At 38.1% G+C, this 19,861-nt stretch overlaps 1 protein-coding gene across 1 annotated transcript in view; it reads right to left on the reverse strand.

Moving 5' to 3' along the window:
- The window catches only part of SH3RF3 (SH3 domain containing ring finger 3), a 220,634-nt gene that overhangs the window by 19,325 nt on the left and 181,448 nt on the right, over nucleotides 1-19,861 (reverse strand). Inside the window, exons 6-8 of the mRNA XM_088136560.1 lie at nucleotides 17,298-17,468; nucleotides 16,014-16,261; nucleotides 12,374-12,708 (exon numbers count right to left, since the gene is read on the reverse strand). Of these exons, the coding sequence (XP_087992686.1) occupies nucleotides 12,374-12,708; nucleotides 16,014-16,261; nucleotides 17,298-17,468 (754 nt within the window). The remainder of the gene's footprint in view (nucleotides 1-12,373; nucleotides 12,709-16,013; nucleotides 16,262-17,297; nucleotides 17,469-19,861) is intronic.

The raw sequence follows: 19,861 nt of genomic DNA on the forward strand, positions 1-19,861 counted from the left end.
GCTCTCCCTCCATACACGTACAAAGACGAACAAAAGAAACACACGTGTGCCAAATTTCTTAGGGCTGCAGGGTGATTATGCTTACCCTGTTTTTCATGATAACAAAAGAATGATAAATACGTTTGGTGCATTTGAAATGTTATTCTAAATAATGTACATATCTTGCCTAACATCTCTTGTATTGTCGCATGCCTGATTCTCAAGTGGACCTTGCATTTGTTAAATTGGCCCTATTCCCACTGGGTTGAGAAAGGTGAGCAAATGGGATTATTTCTTGCAAAGTCTATAAAAACTGGAATAAATAAAATCAGAAATCTCTTCATTACAAGGGGGTAATAGTAGTCCTTGGACATCTCACAGAGGGGAGCAAATATTATATCAACTCCCCACTACAGTGCCTCCAGAAAATCAAAGACCTAAAAATAGATGAAGATGAAATTATGGTTTCATTCAATATCACAGCACTCTTTACATCCATAGACCCAGAACTAGCGAAAGAATCCATGAAACACCAGCCTAATCAAGGAACTACTAACGAGAAAACAACACCCCCTCCAATACTGATAGGGCAAGCTACTATATATAAACAGAGAACAAACTCCACTCCCTTCTAGCACTGAAGATGTTACCTAGTCGGATAACAAAACGTCTGCAAGAAAACAACCAAGCTCAGAGAACACCAAGGACTCCACAGTTCAACCCTGAGCTACAGATATTTTCTTCTAAGAATAATTCTGCTAGAATTTAGTGCTGGTACCTGGCTGTCAGATTGGACTTAAATATTCAGTGATATGCCACTGTGAGAACTTTGTTTTCCTCCAACTATGATTTTTGTTTTCAGAACAGTTATGATAAAAATGAATGTACACCACACCAAGTTCTGTAGATCAGCACCCCTCGCTCTAGCTCAGAGTAGTGACCTACTTTGGCCACTGGTGCAACTCAGAATTTAGCATTTGGAATAAGAAATCCAAGTTCTATTCTGAATCCAATTCTTTGATGAGAAATGTGAAAATATGTTCTAAATGAAGGAAAATGCTTTAAGAATTAAAAACATCTCACAAGCATGGGTGCAGAATAAGAACTGAGGTCCATGAAAATGGTTGAGTACTACCTGTTGTACAATAATTATGGCTTTATTCTATTCGTTTGTTTTATTTAAAATGTATTCTGAGACAACTTGGCAATAACTTCAACATAGCATATGGTCCGTTAGCATTTAAATATCTTCTGAATATTACAAATGTTTAAGAAAAGTCATTTTTAAGTATGTCTGAAGAAGTGCTAAAGTTAACAACAGGAGAGAAACCTGTTTTGTTACATAATTTGAAGCATACTATGTTTTGACAGCTGGACTTCATACATTTGGCTGAGTTAATTGCCAGCCTGAGAAATACTTATCCATTGATTGTTGTTATAGATCTTTTGCTGTAATGTTAGGAAAGAAATGGCAGGTAAAATGCTAAGCATGAGATAACTCTTCTAGATAAGTGCTTTATTATCAAAAACCTTCATGACCACAAAACAAATGAAATAAAGGATTTATAGCCTAATATACGATCCAAGTGGGAATAAGGTCAATAATTTGCATTAAAGCTAAACATTTCAATCATTTGAATTACTGATAGGACAGCGGGCATAAACAAGCACAGGGAAAGAGTTTTAATGTTTGCTTTGCATTGGAGTTTTCTCCAAAACTTAATTGTGTTTGTTCATTCTTTTTGAGGAATTTGCTGTCCGAAAACCATCTGATATGCTAATTGATATAGTATTTTATTATTCATGGGATTCCTTGTATCTTTACTTGTAAAGACGTCTTCTAGATAAAGAAATAAAAATATGGATAATGAACAGTAGCTGAAAAAAATGAGACAGCTAATCTAGACTTTGAGCTCTGCCATACCATCATTTATTCCATTTGCAAGACATTTCCAAAGCGCTTTAAATCCAACCCACAGTTTCTCCATATTGTCTTTACCATCCTGGAATCTCAAACATGTTTAGCATAGCTCCTATTTTCAGCTCACAGGAAGCACCTTCAGCCAATCGTTGCTTAGCCTGAGCTAGCCAATCGTCGATCCCTGAGCAGGCCACTGACTGATTCCAGGCAATAGGAACAACTGACAACCCTTGATGCCTGAGATAAACAATAAATCCCAATCATGAAAAATCACAGCAGCAGCATAGCTCGCCTAACCCCCTGGTACAAATGCTTGGGGGAATAGCCAGGTCTTCAAAACTTGCGAAAGAGTAACAGGGTCAGGGCCATCTGGATTTTCAGGGTGCTATCACAGGGAAGGCATGACTCCTGGTCCAGGAAGTTGACATTAATAGAGGTGATCAGAGCATGTTCTCTCTGCTAGATCTGGTGGGGTGAACAGAAACAATGGAGTGAGCCACTCCCACAAACAGTATGACCCTATGTTTTATAGGTGATAACCAGCACCTTGAATCACACCTGGAAGCTTACCAGGAGCCAGTGCAGCTTGTGGAATGGTGTTATATGAATTTATCAAGCAACACCAAAAACTGCCTGCGCCGCTGCATTCTGGGCAGCTGCAAGTTCCAAATGCTCTTTATGGGCAGCCCACGTACAGCACATTATAGTAATCCAAATGAGAGATGACTAAAGCTTGAGTCACTGTGAGCAAGGCCTCCCAGTCCAAGAAGGGGTGCAATTGGTGCATGAGATGAACCTGTGCAAACTGTCAGCTCTACCAGGTAGACGAGATCAAGAAACAGACACCACATAGGCCTACAACTATTTTATTAGAATGGCTATAGTAACAGAATCTTGTAAATCTGAATATGTTTCCCCTCCTCCTCCTTTTATCTTCATGTGAATTAGGAGAGCCCCTGCTTTAGAAGTTTTTGTAAATCTCTATCTTTGTATGGGCTTAAGCTACGTTTGTTGCCTTGATAATGGCTCTTCCCTCTCTCTGTCAAGGCCATCCCCTATACTCCCTACACAAAGGCCCTCTAGCCATTGTTGCCACCTGGTCATCACTGATACTTAGTGAAGTACACCTGGCAGATGGCTTTCCTGAAACAGCATACAGTACTGTATAATAGAAATAAAGCTTTCAGCTGTGCCATCTCACTTCCTTTTCTATGTATTCAATAGAGCAGTATGATTTCTTCCTGAAGTCAAGATTGTGGGACTTCTATGATAATTATAGTTAATAATTATAACTCTATAATTGTAGGAATTGAAGGATGGGAACAATTTTCTGGACTCACTGTAATTTTCTCAAGGTGCTTAGATGTTGAAGTCATTTAAGATACATTTTAGTTGTTTACTGTAGCGTGATAATCTCATTTTGTACAGTCTGATGCCCCAAGAGTGAAACATATTAAAACTATGTTTAAAAACCCCACCAGTATTATGTTCTTTGCAAAGCATGTTTTGCTGCCAAATCAGTATGCAAAATGTGACTTGAAGACAAGAAGACAAGTATGTTCTTCAAGAGAGGAAGACAGGCAGATCACACTGGGAGTTCTCAGCACGGGTGTTCCCAGAGATGCCTGGTTCTGTGCTGTACTTTGATTCTGTAATCTCTTCCTGAAAGAAAGATGGCCGTGGAGAAGAGCTAGAGAATGATATACTGTACAATTTACATCATAAGATTAATATAGTTTGGCTTTGTGTTACATCCTCTTCTTCATTTTTGTTTGAATACAACCTTTCACGACTCTTAGCAGTGTGTCAACAGAGACTGTTTAGCAAAAGAATATCATCCAAATGTTCTTTACCTAATGTTTCATGGGAACTAAACAACAACTATTTAAACAATAAAAGAGAGAATTTTCCAGATATGCTATGTTTCTAATGAATCATGTGACTATTGCAGAGCCAGCCAGATCAGTCTTTTGGAGCAGGGAAAGCTGTAGGCCATGTGCACTGAATAGAACCCCATCTGTGTATTAAAAGGAAACTGAACTTTAGCAGTTAAATCAAGCTTTTATCATTGCAAAACCAAACTTGGCAATGCTACATTTCTATAGTTAAGAATAAATTAGAAATGAGGAGAATCGATGTCTGCAGCTGCATGCTATTTTGCTTTCCTTACTTCACCAATTTCTGGATCTAAAATGCATATTATGACTTCTTAAATGTACTAGGGCCAAAAAACCAAGAATTATAATCAATATACTAAACTGAAACGAATTCCATCTTGAACTAATTTAATGTTAAACATCTGACATACTCAATTTTTCTTTAAACACCAACAATTTTTACTGAAGAATAGCCCAAGATATAATTTGTCAACAAAAGGAATGATTTCAGCCCAATTTTTGATGATGTCAGGCCCAAGAGGGTCATACTAGAGCTTAAACAGAGAGTCCTGGACTTGCCTCTCTGGTAGATTTTTTTTCTTCACCTAATTATTTTTATAATATCCTTTCTGTACCATGGAGAAGAGCATTTTCATTAGCCAGACTCAATGTCTTGCCACTAGTGGTTTGGAAGGGAAGATTTAATAATACACTACCACAAGATGGCCTATGCCTTTGTCCATAGGGGCTGATCAAAACAGTTTTGCATGAACTTCTGGACTGTTCTATCAATCATGGCACTATGAATTATGAGTGCCCCACTAACCTCTCACTTGGGCTGGTCTGATGAGTACTGTGTGATTCTTGTGTTCATAGACAGGTCTACAGAAGTAATTAAGAGGACTGAACATACTGTTCAATTAGTTAAGGGTTTGACGTGTGGCCACTCCTATCTCAAGGATAGTTTCTGATAAGGAACACTGCCAATTTATGGGGTTGGGTGGCAGCTTTTCATGGATGACACCCAGGTCTACTTTTCCTTTCTATCCTCATCAGTTGTGCTGGGCTCCATCACTGCTTCTTAGACTGGCTTGAGGCACAACCAGCTGAAAGTGAATCCACGCAAATTGGAGGAACTAGGGTTGGGGGAGATTTTGTTCAGCTGGAAGGCTCAGTCCGTGCTATTTTGGGAAGCTGTGGAGCTGCGTTCATTAGATAAAGTCCTGCTATGTTGTGTGTCATTCCAAAAAAGAAGCTTGTCTTGAAACTACTAGGACCTTGTCAGTGGGAGCACCAATATGATGAAATTGCCTTACCCGATCTGCTTGGATTGCCCCTTCTATGGCACATTTAAATAAATAATAAAAACGTTAGCTTTTCCCATAGAGTGGTGTCATTTTTATTTTGCTGTCTGTTTTTTAATGTTACTGCTAAACATTTTTTGTCTTTGTGCTGTATTTTTTCTTATTACATTATTTATTACTTTAATAGGTTAAAATTGTTTCCATAACGTGTGGCATGTTATTGTTGGGGTGAATTATTCTTTATTTGGTTGTTGTAAACCACTGTAAGCCAACTTGATATGAGAGTTGCTATAAATAAAAATGTAAAATAAATAAAAGTCACTGTTTTGTGAAAACATCATGCTTTCATCTGATGGGTATCAGCTGCCCAATAGCTATGGCTAATTTTATTATTATTTTATTATACTTATAGTCTACTTTTCCTCTAGCAGTTTGGAGGGACTAGCATATATCTGTGCCTCTGAATAATTTCCAAGGCCAGGTTTGCTCAAGCTTCAGCTGCTGAACACATTTGCTGCAGTCATGTGAGGCTTCTCTGCTGTGGCACCTGCCCTGTGGAAAGCCTCCTCCTGAGGTTCAAATGCCCTGATCCTATGTAAGGCCTGGCCCTTCCCTCAAGCTTTAGGGTCAGGATGCTGTGTGTTTCTGTTCTGCGTTGGTTGACCGTTTTGGTGAAGAGTTGATTATTTTCACTTGACATCTTGTATTGCTTTTTACTGAGATTTCTGCTTTTATGTTTAGTTAGCTTCCCAGAGTTCTTTGATTAACATGGTCAGCCATATAAATTTGTAAGGTAAGTAAGTAAGTAAATTTGTAGGTCACACAAAAGAAGAACTGATGGTGTTTACTAGCTGGTAAGAAGAAGTAATCACTAAAGTATTTTAAGCTTGGCCTACATGAATGAAATTGTGCATGAATCAATCATTCTTTAAGTCCATATGGTAATCCTACCCTACATTAAACATTTTGAACAGATTTTACTACTGACTTAGAGGAACAAATGGTGTTTTCGGATAGCTGGCTTTCAACTAATTTGGGGTATATTTTAGGCATCAGAAAACTATAAGGATGCACTGTCATTGATGATGGATTCATGTACTGTTCCAAGAACCAGCAATGTATTTATTTCTTTAGCAGCCACAGTGCCACAGGCTCATGAGGGTTCTTTGTTTTCCAAGGACTGGCCACACCACAGCACAGCAAATCTGTACAAAGTGCTTTATTACAGCACACACTTTCCCCAACAACAGACTATTGCTCTCCACCCTTCTAGGACTTGCAAGGTGATGTTGCCATGTAAATATGTCTCTAATACTCAGTCCTTTAATATTTAGTTCGGGTAAAAGTCCCAAAGTCTATAAAGTGGCATACAACCTTTGCCTTTATCCAAATGTTCTTACTCTAGTTGGGATGAGGTGCTGTTCAGTGTGGTTGTTCTTCTAATTGCTACTGACCTCCTGCCAAAGCTCCAAGCTCCAGGCAGGACTCCCTCCAGGATATTCTGTTCATCATAACTTGCGGTCCTGGCAGTTGAATAATAGCCCTCTCGCCTGCTTGTAATAGCTGCCAATCTCCAGACCTCCCCTTCCCTGTCTGTAGGCTATTTGCTTATCTTCTTTCCTCCTACACATACCTTCCCCCCTCTGTCTTAGCATTTGCTTGTGTAAGCTAAGAGCCTGAGTGGGATGAGGCTGCCTCTGGAGGTCGTCAGGGTGTGGCTCCATTATCACAGGCAGCTGGAATGCTGGCTTGGATGCTGGTGAGTAAAGTTTGAGTTAATGAATGAATGCATGAGGGAAATGTGGTGAGGAGCATTTCTGCCTGGCTGCAGCTACTTTTCCCAATTTCACTCCCTCACAATGCTTTGGGAAAGTTTAATCAGAATTCTTATCAGAAGTCTTTTTTTCCCCCAAAAAGAATAATTAGATGTTTAAACGCTTCCAGTGTAATTTGCTTCATCAGATTAAGCTCCTGGAACACTATCATTTTGTTGAAGTCAGTAGTTATACCTGACATGAAAACAGTAGCTTAATTATTTATCAGGGAAACTGTCAGAGGAACAATAGATTGATATTAAATCATAACATATTTGTAATTATCTGAAATACTTAATCCTGTTAAAGAGGAAATTATATTCTATGATTTTAACACAATACACTGCTGCAGATTGGTTTATAGTAATAAACAAAAGAAATTAATGTAATATTCTTATAAAAACAATGCAAATGCGGGTGGTTTTAATCATATTTCCTAAAAGTCTGCATTTTTTTGCCTCATGTGCTTAATGTTGTAATATTAAATTATCTACATCTGTAGTTATCCTACTGCTCCTCCTTGAAACTTGTTTTAATTTCTAAAGAGGCTAATGCTTGGAACTTGGAGGCTTCAGAAACAAATTATCTCTATTCCAAAAATCTGAAGCCAACAATGGACTGAAGCAAATTTACCACATTGATTTGGCTTGCTCACATTAAATATCTTGCCAGTAATTTTCTAATAAGTCTATCACTGATAACTATGTGAAAGTGCATACTATGTAAAACAGGATTTTTTTTTTGAAACAGAAGCTTCAAAATTGTCTTCATAGACTAGAACACAAAGCTGAGATCTCCAATATGAACTTCAACACAAATACATGCTGGATTTAGAAAATACAGACCTAGGTGTGAGAGACCTGTTTAGCATATAAAAAAGATCTAGGTATCTAGTGGATTGCTTACAGATCATAAGCCAGCAGGAATTGCAGTTGCTAAAAACCCAAATGCAATCTTATGTCACATTAACCATAGTGGGCAGACACAGAGAAATGATAGTTTCAAACTAATTTCACCAGTCATGCTGTATTTGGAGTCCTTTGACTAATCTCAGATGTTACATTTTAAGAGCACTAAGAACTGGAGGTATGTCCACAAAGGGATGAGAAGCATAGTGAGAGATAAGGAAACCTATGAGAAATGGCTGGAAACCCATTCAGCTTGGAGAATAGAAGATTATTGGGACAGAGACGGTCACATGAGATAAGAAGGAAGAATTAAAATCAAGCTAAACATTGAGAAATATCCAATCAGTAGGAAATGTTTGGAACCAATAGCCTTGAAAAGTGGCAGGCTCTCTTTCAGTGAATGGATTGCCTTATGCAATAGTTATGTTCTGTATTATAGTTTCTGCAAGATCCTCCAAAATACTTTTGAAATGTATGATTCTACTGCCAAAAACACAGGAGTAGGAAGCTAGGAAGAAATAAAAGTACAAGATGAATTATAGTCAAAGGTGGCTGGTCAGGTTCTGAATAAGATTCCGAGAACATAAAGCTTTCCCCTCTACTATTCCTTTTCTCTCCCTTCCTTGTGCCCCCATATTCTAATGTTTAGAAAAAGGTTGGAGAACTTTTCAAGAGAAACTATCCTAGAGAAAAGAAAGAGATTTGAAGGAATCCCAGAGCTCCAAGAAACACTTGGAAAAAGCTTGAGTTGCTTCCTACAGTTTTTGAGAAGCAAAACCTGGAAAGGCTGAAGACAAGCTGACGTGATAGAGAGGTGGCTTTTGACCACCTGTCATCCAAACTTGGTTTACTTCTATTCCTATTCCAGTTTTCACTAAAATATTAGAACATGGATTTTGTATCTCTGCAGCTGCTCTGTTTTGATGAGGTTGATACTGTTTCATGAAAACTGTGACAAGGTATTGACAGCATCTGTGAACAAGTAGATTAAAATTCTGAGCAAAGTCCTTAATTTAATACAACTCAGCTGAGGGGAGAAGTAAAGCTGATAGTGATAATATAGCTAAATCCTGTTCTTACTCATGTATGTACTGTAGTTTTAATATGAAGTCTATACATTCTGGGAATCTAGCGTGCTTTGAGAAACTATGCAGGTATATGGTGAAGCCCAAATTTAAATTATTGCTCTTACTATTGTTGGTTCAAAGAAGAGAGGTTTCATTCTAGGGGATAAACCTAAAACTTAAAGTAGCAGGTGAATGTATTATTAACAAGCAAGTATAACATAAAAATGTCCATTACAGCTTTCCTTTTTTGCTGGACTTTTGGATGGGATGGTAAATTACAGCTAATCTAAAAATAAAATATATGAAAGATTAAAAAAGCATGGCACAATGAAGCATATGGCTTCATCATTGCTTCTTTTTAACTATTCCTTGTGATGTACCTAACTTTCAACAGTATTGTGTACTAATATGTTAATTAAACTAAGAGAAGAATAAAAGGAGAAACAAAGAAAGGCACTTAAATACTCTCTGTAGAAATTTTATTTGATTTTTACATAAAATGCTTTGTAAACCCTTGGAGAAGATAATGGAGATGGTTGACCAAGATATCAAGCTTGTCCTTAAAGTGCTCCAGTTTCACGTTCAGTTTCTAAAGATAAAAGTCTGGATCACTGCAGTATTTTCTACGTGAAGCTATCTTTGAAGGCTGCTCAGAAACTGCAATTCATGCAAAATGCACCCACTCGCATATTGGAGAATCAAGATGGCCACAGACATAAAACACCTGTTTTACAGTTGCTGCATTGGCTACTGATTGGTCTCTTGGTGCAATTCAAAGAGCTATTTTTAACTTACAAAGCCCTATAAGGCTTGGCACCTAGGTATGTACAAGACCTAGTCCTTCCTTCTGTTTGGAAGGGGCCTGTGCAAACTGTCCAGTCTTAGTTTCTTTTGGGACCTTTAATGATGAACTCAAAGCATCCAAAAGGAGGGAAGGAATCACACTATTGCTTGATCAGTTTGTGGGGAATGGGACAACAAGGGAGGGTTCAGGCTCACATAAGTTTAGAAGAGATGGCATACAGTCCAGTTATACTGCTTCGGGCAATCAATGGGATCTGAATTTGGAATATGTTCTGAAACAGTGCAGGGAAAATAAAAACCTGTATTAGTTGAGTCCATTATAAATTAAAATTTATAATCATGCTGGCCTAAAAAATGTGTAGTGTACCTAAAGAAGAAAGTTCATCTACAATTTAACAGAACGTTGATTGCACTGCTCTCATTTGTTGTTTAGGATTTTTTCTGGTTAAGCAAAAAAACAAACAAAAAAAAACCTTTATCATAAAAAGATAAGAGATCTGAAAAATATATGATTCTTTACTTATCTGGAATTTACTCATGGAAAAAAAACCCCTATGCTTTAAACTGGTAATTTGTAACTATTTTTTTAATGGCTCCAGAAGTTGAAGAAGGGGGAACAAATCCTCCATCTAGAAATTCATAGTCTTTAGCAAAAAAAAAAAAAAAAAAAAAAGTATTAAGGATGAATCTTTTACACACTCAGATTTCCCTCCTCATATAGTATTTCGAAACAGTGATTAATCATTAAGTTCTACAACCAGTTTTCAGTAGACATCATTCATCACCAATGTATGAGGGTGGTTAGCTACAGCATGTGTAACCTCTATATACAACAAACCGGCAAATTCTTAAAGAAATGAGGGTACCAGACCACCTTACCTGTCTGCTGAGAAATCTGTATGTGGGCCAAGAAACAACAGTTAGAACCAGTCATGGAACAACTGATTGGTTCCAAATAGGGAAAGGAGTACGACAAGGCTGTATACTGTCACCCTGCTTATTTAACTTACATGCAGAGTACATCATGAGAAATGCCGGACTGGAAGAATCACAAGCTGGAATTAAGATTGCAGGGAGAAATATCAACAACTGCAGATATGCAGATGATACCACCCTAATGGCAGAAAGTGAAGAAGAACTAAAGAGCCTCTTGATGAGGGTGAAAGAGGAGAGGGCAAAAACTGGCTTGAAACTCAACATTAAAAAAACTAAGATCATGGCATCTGGACCCATCAATTCCTGGCAAATAGAAGGGGTAGAAATGGAAGCAGTAACAGACTTTATTTATTTGGGCTCCAAAATCACTGCAGATGGAGACTACAGCCATGAAATTAAAAGACGCTTGTTCCTTGGGAGGAAAGCTATGGCAAACCTAGGAAGCTTATTAAAAAGCAGAGACATCACTTTGCCAACAAAGATCTGCATAATCAAAGCTATGGCTTTTCCAGTAGCAATGTATGGCTCTGAGAGCTGGACCATAAGGAAGGCTGAGCGCTGAAGAATTGATGCCTTTCAATTGTGGTGCTGGAGAAGACTCTTAGGAGTCCATTGGACTGCTAGAAGGTCAAACCAGTCAATCCTAAAGGAAATGAACCCTGACTGCTCATTGGAAGGATTGATACTGAGGCTCAAGCTCAGATACTTTGGCCACCTAATGTGAAGAGAGGACTTTTTGGAAAAGACCCTGATACTGGGAAAGATGGAAGGCAAAAGGAGAAGGGGATGGCAGAGGATGAGATGGTTAGATAGCATCACTGAAGCAATGAGTATGAAACTGAGCAAACTCTGGGAGATAGTGAAGGACAGGAAGGCCTCGCGTGATATGGTTCATGGGGTCATGAAGAGTTGAACATGACTTAATGACTGAACACCACCACCAAAAAACCCCTATATGAAAGATAGGGCATAGAGCTTTAGATAGGGCATAAAGATAGGGCATAGAGCTTAACAAACTGCATTTGTTAAGGGTCTAATGAGTTAACCATGTTTAGATCAGTTTAGTACTAGCTTTTATTAATATGTTTAAATGCACTAACACTGAAAGACTGTTCTCAAAAGTGAACCTTATAAGCCTGCAAATCTAATGTATCAATCACATATTCAACAAGTTATATTTAATCCTGTCCTCTCTGTTTTACTGAAGCATGGCAGTGCAATTTTTGGAAAGAAATAGAGGTCTTTACAGTACTGTTAAAACAGCCTCAAACATTCACAAGTCAATGTTTTATTATGCCTCTGACTCTAAGCCCCCAAGGCTAAACCTCACTTAACATCTTCAGTGTAATTAATCAGTTTTTGTTGAACTTGGCCAGATGGCAAAAGATTGATACTTTTTTTTGGATACCTGTGCTGTTTCAAATTTGCAGGATTTAAACAAAGAATATTAATGAAAGATATACAACAGATGGAGAGGACAATGAATTTCTTAATATACAGGTAGTTATTCAACCAATCAGCAGCTCCAAAGCTAAATTTTAAAAGTGTGTAAATAGTAAATTAATCAGGAGTGAATAACCCAAGGCCATATATATTTTCTGAAAACCTTTGATGCCTCCAGAGCTCAATGCAATGCTCAATGTGACAGAAAAAGGAAACTTAGTACATATCTAGTAAGCAATTTAATTCAATTAATCAATCATTTTAAGGCTTGGCATAATATATCTACTCTTCCATTTTGCAACACCAGAGTGATGACTTACCTTTTCATTTTTCCTTTCTTCTGTTTTGCAAGCTGTGTTGGTTGGGCTACAAGTCACCAAGCTACTGATGGGCCCATTTCCAGCTTCTCCATTCAGATTGACTGCAGTGACGTTGGGAGGAGTAATTGCTGCTGCTGCTGAAGTGAGAGGAATAACAGGTCTGGCGCATTGTGCTCCAGGGATGACATGCACAGGAGAGTGATGGACATGCTGTGGAGAAACCACTGAGTGTGACCTGATCACAGTTGCTGGGAGGCGAGACGGAGAATTCTGAGTTCTCAGAGGTGAGACTGTGGCTGTGGGGCGATCCTGTGCCTGCACAGAATTGTGCACAACTGAAAAGGGGAGTAGAGAAAAGGAGGAAAAAAAATTGATTTCAGGAATATTGTCTGGAGATGGAGATATAATAGGCGATTTTGAACACCTCAAACTGCTAAGGTTCAGACTGAAACTCTGAGTGTAGCTCATCTACAATACAATATATCCATTATGCAGAAACAGCAACACAGTGGAAGCAGTAATTTAAAATGCGAGAGCTTACAATTTTCATCTTATATCTTGATTTGCAATATGTAAAAACACTGCATCCACACTCAGTTCAGAAATAAATGCAATCCAAGTAAATATACTCAGAATCAGGTTGAACTAGATTTCTGTAGGATATTTTTTAATAAAAGTAATAAAGAATACTTTAACTGGAAACCACAAAATTTCTTACCTACATATAAATTCAGGAAGCTGCCTTATTTACCCACCTAACCAGCACTATCTGTTCTGACAGATGATAGACGAAGGAATCCAGAATACTGTGAACAATTTGAATTATTTGTGGGGAAAGTCAGTCCAATTCATTTTGACTTGGACTTCAGAGTTGGGGCAGATCATAGAGGTGTTACATCAGCCATTATCTGTTCTTCTATTTTGACTTTTTAGCTGTTTAGATTTCAAGGATATGGACAAGGTTCAGAGAGATGAGGACTACCATCTGTTTATTCAACCCTAGCCTCTCCTCTAAATCAGCTAAAACAAGAGTGGCCAAGAGATGTGATCAATGCCTCCTTAGAAAAGGGATGTGTTTCCTCCTCTCTCAAGAAAGCAGTCATAAAGAAATATTGAAGAAACCCTCTCTCCTTTGACCTGAGAGACCTATGCAATTAGAGACCAACTCAAATGTATAATTTCTGGGAATGGTTATCAGAAACATGTTGGCCTTGCAATTCTGTGTAGTACTAGGTTATGGTACTAAAACTACTTTTGGTTGCCTTGGTGGAAAATATATGCTGGAAACTGGGATGAGGGAGTAAGCCTTGCTAGTTCTCCTAGAACTATGTCTCAGTGGCTTTTGATATTATCAACCATGATATCCTTCTGGACTCCCTGAGGAGACTAAGCCTTGGGGGTATCATTTTACAGTCGTTCTGAATCTTCCTGTCAGGTTGGGTCCAGAAGGTGATATTGGGGGAGCATGATTTGACACCTAATTGACTTATCATGTTCCATAGGACCATTTTGTTTTGTCTCCCATGCTATTCACGTAGAGAGTAAGGAAGATGACCTTGACAGAGGTAGGCGAGATTCATTACCAAATCAACAAGGGAAAAAGCATATCTTCAGTCCAAAACAAGCACAAAGTATGCAGAAGTGGTTCAAACAGACAACTCCCTAATTCACACGGTTATAAGAAGGGGAGGAGGTTCAGCACAATCAGACTTGCAAGATTCTATTATTATAGCCACTCTCAATAAAAGTAGTCTTAGCTATCCCATGGAGTTGATTCCTGATCGGATCTACCTGGTAGGGCTAACAGTTCAATATTTACACAAAACTACTGGGAGAGGTTATCTGGAATTTTGGAGTGGGTTGTCATCAGTACACTGGCTGTATGCTGATGTCACCTAATTCTATACTTCTTACTACCCAATTACCTAACTACCAAGGTAGCAGTTGATATCTACTATGTAAGTTTGATAGTGGGCTAAATGAAGGAAAACAAACTGAAATTAAATTGAAACAAGATAAGGTGCTATTGGGAAACAGGGAACTGATCTCAGAGACTAAGTTTCAGACTGTTTTGGAAAGGGTTGCACTGTCCTTGAAAGAACAGATTTGCAGCCTGAGAACATTCCTTGAATCTCAGCTGCCATTGGTGGCATCTTTGATGAGGAATGCACATAACCATTCCTGAGCCAGATGAATTTGGCAAGGCTTATTAGCCTGGATATCTTGAGTACTGTAGCATGTTCTACGTAGGGTTATTCTTAGTAAATGTCTGGAAGTTGCAGTTGGAGAAAATATAGCAGAGTAAATGGAAATTGGAATTGTATGATGTTGCCTGTACTGAAACATCTGCACATCTGCTGCCAGTTGCTGACTAGGCACAATTGAAGATGTTAGTATTGACTTTTAAACTATAATTGGTTTAGTGCCCAACCATCTACAGGACCACATCTTCCATCATGGCCTTGTCTGGTGGTTAACATATGTCGGAAAGGCCCTCTGTTGTCTTTTTGTCATATGGAGAAGAGCTTTGTCCTTGGGCCAACTCTCTCAATGTTTAGGAAATCTGTAACAATACATTACTTTCAGTAGGGTTTTAATTGTTAGTTAATTTTACTATATATATATTTAACATTAATTTTAATTTGTATTTTCAAGTGTTGATATTCTGTTTTTGTTTTTAAATTGTTACTTGCTTTCAGTGCTTGCCGGAGCAGAATTATCATTAAATCAATTAATACAATAAATAACTATTTTCTCTCTTTCCTGAACGTCTAGCAGAACCTACATGCAGAGTATAGCCATTTAAAAATAAGACTTTTGTAATGAATTAATTTTCTTGAAAATGTGGGATAACAAGCCACTTAATCTGTGACTTGAAACAGTCATATAAAACTCAATTCTGTTCTGTTGCACTTTTGATCAGAGGCTGAGTGTTTTTTCTTAATGTGTTTAGGACAAATTAGTATTGTATGTTAGGAAAGTAACCTGGTGACCATCAGAAAGCATTTCTGAAATGGTTCTGAAAAGCCACTGGAATATATAATTAACTTTTATTTATTACACATTATAGCCAAAGTATAAAAGCTAAAAACTACCACAATGTAAAAACTGAATACATATGCATGCGTAAAATTCTTTGAATAAAGAATACCATGTGGGAAAAAAGTCCTTTACAGAATGTATACACTCCATTTTTTTTAAGGAAATTGTATTTCAAGCCTTTGTAAGTATCACTTGTATTTGCACTGCACAATAAACATCTTTCATATTTTAAACCTAATAGACCGTTTTAAAACATTAAAGCCACGTACGACCTGTTAAGTGGACTTACAATATTTACTTCTTAACATACAGGATGTTTTATGCTCCCCAAATGAATTAGTGTCACATCTGTAAGCGCTATAATGGGACTTCCGTTGTGGGTATAGAATAGCAAAATAACCATAATATGGTTCTTGAAATCAATAAATACGACCTTAAACACTGCAGGCAAAAAACAAAACCTCTAATCCTTATTACTGATTAAGTTTTAAACAGAGCCAAGGATTTGCTGAGGAACCCTACAGAGACAAAAGGGTTCCAGAGGCTCCTGTCTCTGATATGAGTTCTAGAAGACAGGGTGCCTGCACATAATACCTACCTATTTGCACAGAACTGCGAGGCTGGGCAACGGTGTGCTGAGAAGAGTACCTCATGCAGTTATTCATCTGTGGGGAGCCTGCTGGCAGCTGGGTCTGAGAGGGAGGGGTTGTGATTGGAACCGCTGGTCTGGCCACAGGAGCAGAACTGGTAAGAGCTGAGCCTCCTGGCTGAGCATCTCGAGGGGAGCCTTTTGCTGTTGGAGAACCTCCTGTTAAATTCCGGGGCTGGTTAGTTGCTGCAGGGACCCTGGGAAAAAAGGGAAGTCCAACCAAAATGCTCTATGCAAGAAGTCAAAGGAAACATTACTGAAACCAATGTTTCCTCATGTGACTAGATCTCTCCTATGCCATTATTTGGTACAGCATCTCTTGAGATTTTTATCGTGTGCCTACCAAATAAAATAAAAGACAAGCTTTTTCAGTAGCTGCTAGATAGAACAGCCTATTAATTCAGTCTCATCTGATTATTTGTTTACTTAATACATGATTTTTTTTTGGCCAACGCTGATATTTTAATTAAAGAATACTTAGTTAAAACTTTTTCAGGTCTAATTTACTAACTCAGCTTATTTTTCTGCAAAAAGGTAGTGCTCTCTCTATACATATAGTTATTATGAGATAGATGGAAAGAGGGAGAGATCTATATGACAAATATATTTTCCACAGTGAATGAACTGTGAGAAAGTAGCCACAGAAGCAATATGTAATACAAAATATGCAAACTTGCTTAGAGCTCTTTTATAGAGAAATAAAAAGTTGGTCAGAAATCCTTAATTCTGGTGTTGAGAAGAAATGTAGGCTGTACTAGTACTTGCATAAAAAACTCTATTTAATCTGTTTTAAAGAAAACATGAGCTACACAGAAAGGAGGAAGCAGAAACTATGGACATTTCAGTTGGTCACTGAATCATATACATCATCTAACTATTTTGGGGCTATTGCTGCCACGTGCAGCAGCTGAGATCTTTCCCAGCCTAGCTATGAGCAACCTCTGTATCTAGACCACAGGCCTGAGAGCACGGACAGGAGAAACACGTGCGACATCGTGGAGATATAGTGTGAGGTCAGACACAATCCCTCAGCATCACAAACTGTTCTTAAAACCCATTGGTGAGGATACTATGATAAAAATCTTATGGAATTGAAAAGTACTTCTATATTAAAAATTAAAAAAAGAAAAAGGAACACCTGAAGTGTAACTGAGGGAAGATACATTTTGGGATTTATTTCCTTCCTTTGGGAAGTGATGATATCAAATTGCTAAACCTCCCACTGCTTCTCACCTGGAAACAGGAGTAACGTAATTGCCTGGAAAGACTCCGCACATGCCATTTCTCAAGGATGTCCCTTTGAACCAGCCATCCTGACACTTCTCGATAACACGATACATTTCACCCTTACGTAGCTCTAGTTCATCTGTCTTCTGGGGTTTGTATGCATATAATGCCAAATAACTGTCAAAAATGAAAAAGATATTAATGGTGAAAGGTTAAAGCTGAAAACGCACATAGCAACTAAACCATATTTTGTTTTAACACAAAACACCTGTTATTGCCAAATTTATTTATTCAGTGAGGAACAACTGCAAGGATGAACCAGCAAAAGAATATAGGAAAAAAGAAGGGAAAACTCCATCGGGATAGTTAGAAACAATCTTTGACACACTGACAGAACTGGAACTTTAATTAGAACTTTTTCTACAGGTTTCAACAATAGGACAGCTACACAACTAACTTTAGCTATCAAATGAAAAGCAAATCATGGCGATGAAAATGATGCAATAAGAAATTCCACAAAATGTATTTTTAGGATATTTTGCACTTCAAAATAGGCAGCTGAACTAAGGGACTATTGAAAGTAATATTTCTAAAATTACTAGAAATAATTTTAAAAACCATAATTCTTAATTTTCCTTATTATTATACATACCAGAGGGAAAATCCTTGAAAATCAGGATGGGTGGGATATTCTGTTCTGGGACACTGGTAGTTGTAGCTGAGGGAAAACAGGGAAGGGAAGGGAAGGGAAGGGAAGGGAAGGGAAGGGAAGGGAAGGGAAGGGAAGGGAAGGGAAGGGAAGGGAAGGGAAGGGAAGGGAAGGGAAGGGAAGGGAAGGGACTTAAAAGACTGGGCACAGGTAGGCTGATGGGATATGTTGTGCTTGGACATCACTGGCTGGTACACTGGCCATGGAGAGGAACAGGGATGACATGTAACAGCTTTGCCTTCTTTGCCCCATACAATCACTCTAGGATTCCTCCAGATTTTTATTTCAGGAAAAACTCAGAACAATCAATGCTTCAGCAGAATCCCAGAACAATCAAAATTCTGCCAGAACACAGCCAATCCAAAACGGTTGGCAGAACCTCTGGGACATGATGGTTTGTTTCAAGCTCAAAACAAAATATATATTCTGTTTTGTGCCTAATAGTTATACTAAATAAAACTATACTATATAAAACTAAATGGCTAAATTACATGTGATTTTTTTGTAATTACTGGAAGGAGTAAAAGTAGGAGATCTACCACATAGCTGACGAAAAAAGAAATACTGAACTTCATAATTCAGTGTGACTTCAGACTGCAATCAATACTTGTGAGGCCTTATTTTTTCTGCTTTCTAGAAAATATAATTTGAAGAATAAATGTTGCTTGCTTTTTTATTCTGTTCCTGTGTGCAGTAAGTATTCTCACTGCAAGCAGAAAGTAAACAGCAATAATTATTAGACTGCTCATATCTTCTAACAATTCCTTTAGGCACTCTTTGCCTTGATTTATCGTATGTTTGCAGTAGGCAGCATCCTGATCAAATAATTAATGTATATATTTCACAAGAGGCCTGAGGAAGTATTGTCACATTATGTTTTGGTGGTGTATGTGCAGTGAACTATGTTAATTAGCATGAACACATTCTCTGGTTTTACTGCAATCAGTGCTAGCCACTCGGAACAAAATATAAAACTCACAGTGACTATTCAGTGACACTAGAAAATAGAACTGAGCTCAGAGTGCCTAACATGAAAAAAAAGGGCTCCTCTTTTGTGCGGTGCTGGATGTCTCGGTATTATGAGTGGTACCCAGTTAACTGACACCATTTCCATCTATAGGATTCAGCACTAATAGTTACCAGGTAGAATTTCCAGCTTTAACTTTGGGAAAGAGGGACTCAACTGTGACTGATTTTAAAATGTTGGATTCATGGTGCTACAGTTGACATCATCTCTGTAGGCCTGTTATGAGTTTGTGGTATACTTCTTTTGAAGGGAAGCCTGGCTTTCTAGCACTTAAGAGCACAAAGGTGCTTATTTTCCTCTTCCTTGCACATATTAAAATATTCTACAACTTGGTCAAGTGGAATATTGTAGACAGTTTATAGAATTAAGCACTCATGGTATGTATAAAGAATACAGGTAGTTCTCGTTTAGCGATTGTCTCATTTAGTGACTGCTTGCAGTTATGACAGTGATGAAAAAGTAACTTTGTGACCAATCCTCACATTTACAACCTCCGCAGGTCTGTAAAGCAAAGGAAATCTGAAGTAAGATCACAAGCACAGTTGCAGTTTCACTTAGCAACCACTTCGCTTAAGAACCAAGTTGCCAGTCCCAACTGTGGTAGCTAAACGCGGACTACCTGTAATGCAGTTTGTACCTGCTATTTATACGACAGGACCCATGATCTCACATTAGGTTGCCTTCAATACTTGTGCAATTACCCTCACTGCTGTATGCCACTAAACATTTTCAGTCACTTTGGACATTGTTGGCAGGAAAATGTATACGTCCTGTTTCCCTCCTTAAAAGGAGCAAAGACACCTCAGATGTCTTGGATGGTGATTCAAAAGCTGA

This window comes from Python bivittatus, unplaced genomic scaffold (genome assembly GCF_059951505.1).
Source record: "Python bivittatus isolate LINGU-HERP-01145 unplaced genomic scaffold, Pbiv_v1 ctg000060_np1212, whole genome shotgun sequence".
Taxonomy (NCBI): domain Eukaryota; kingdom Metazoa; phylum Chordata; class Lepidosauria; order Squamata; family Pythonidae; genus Python; species Python bivittatus.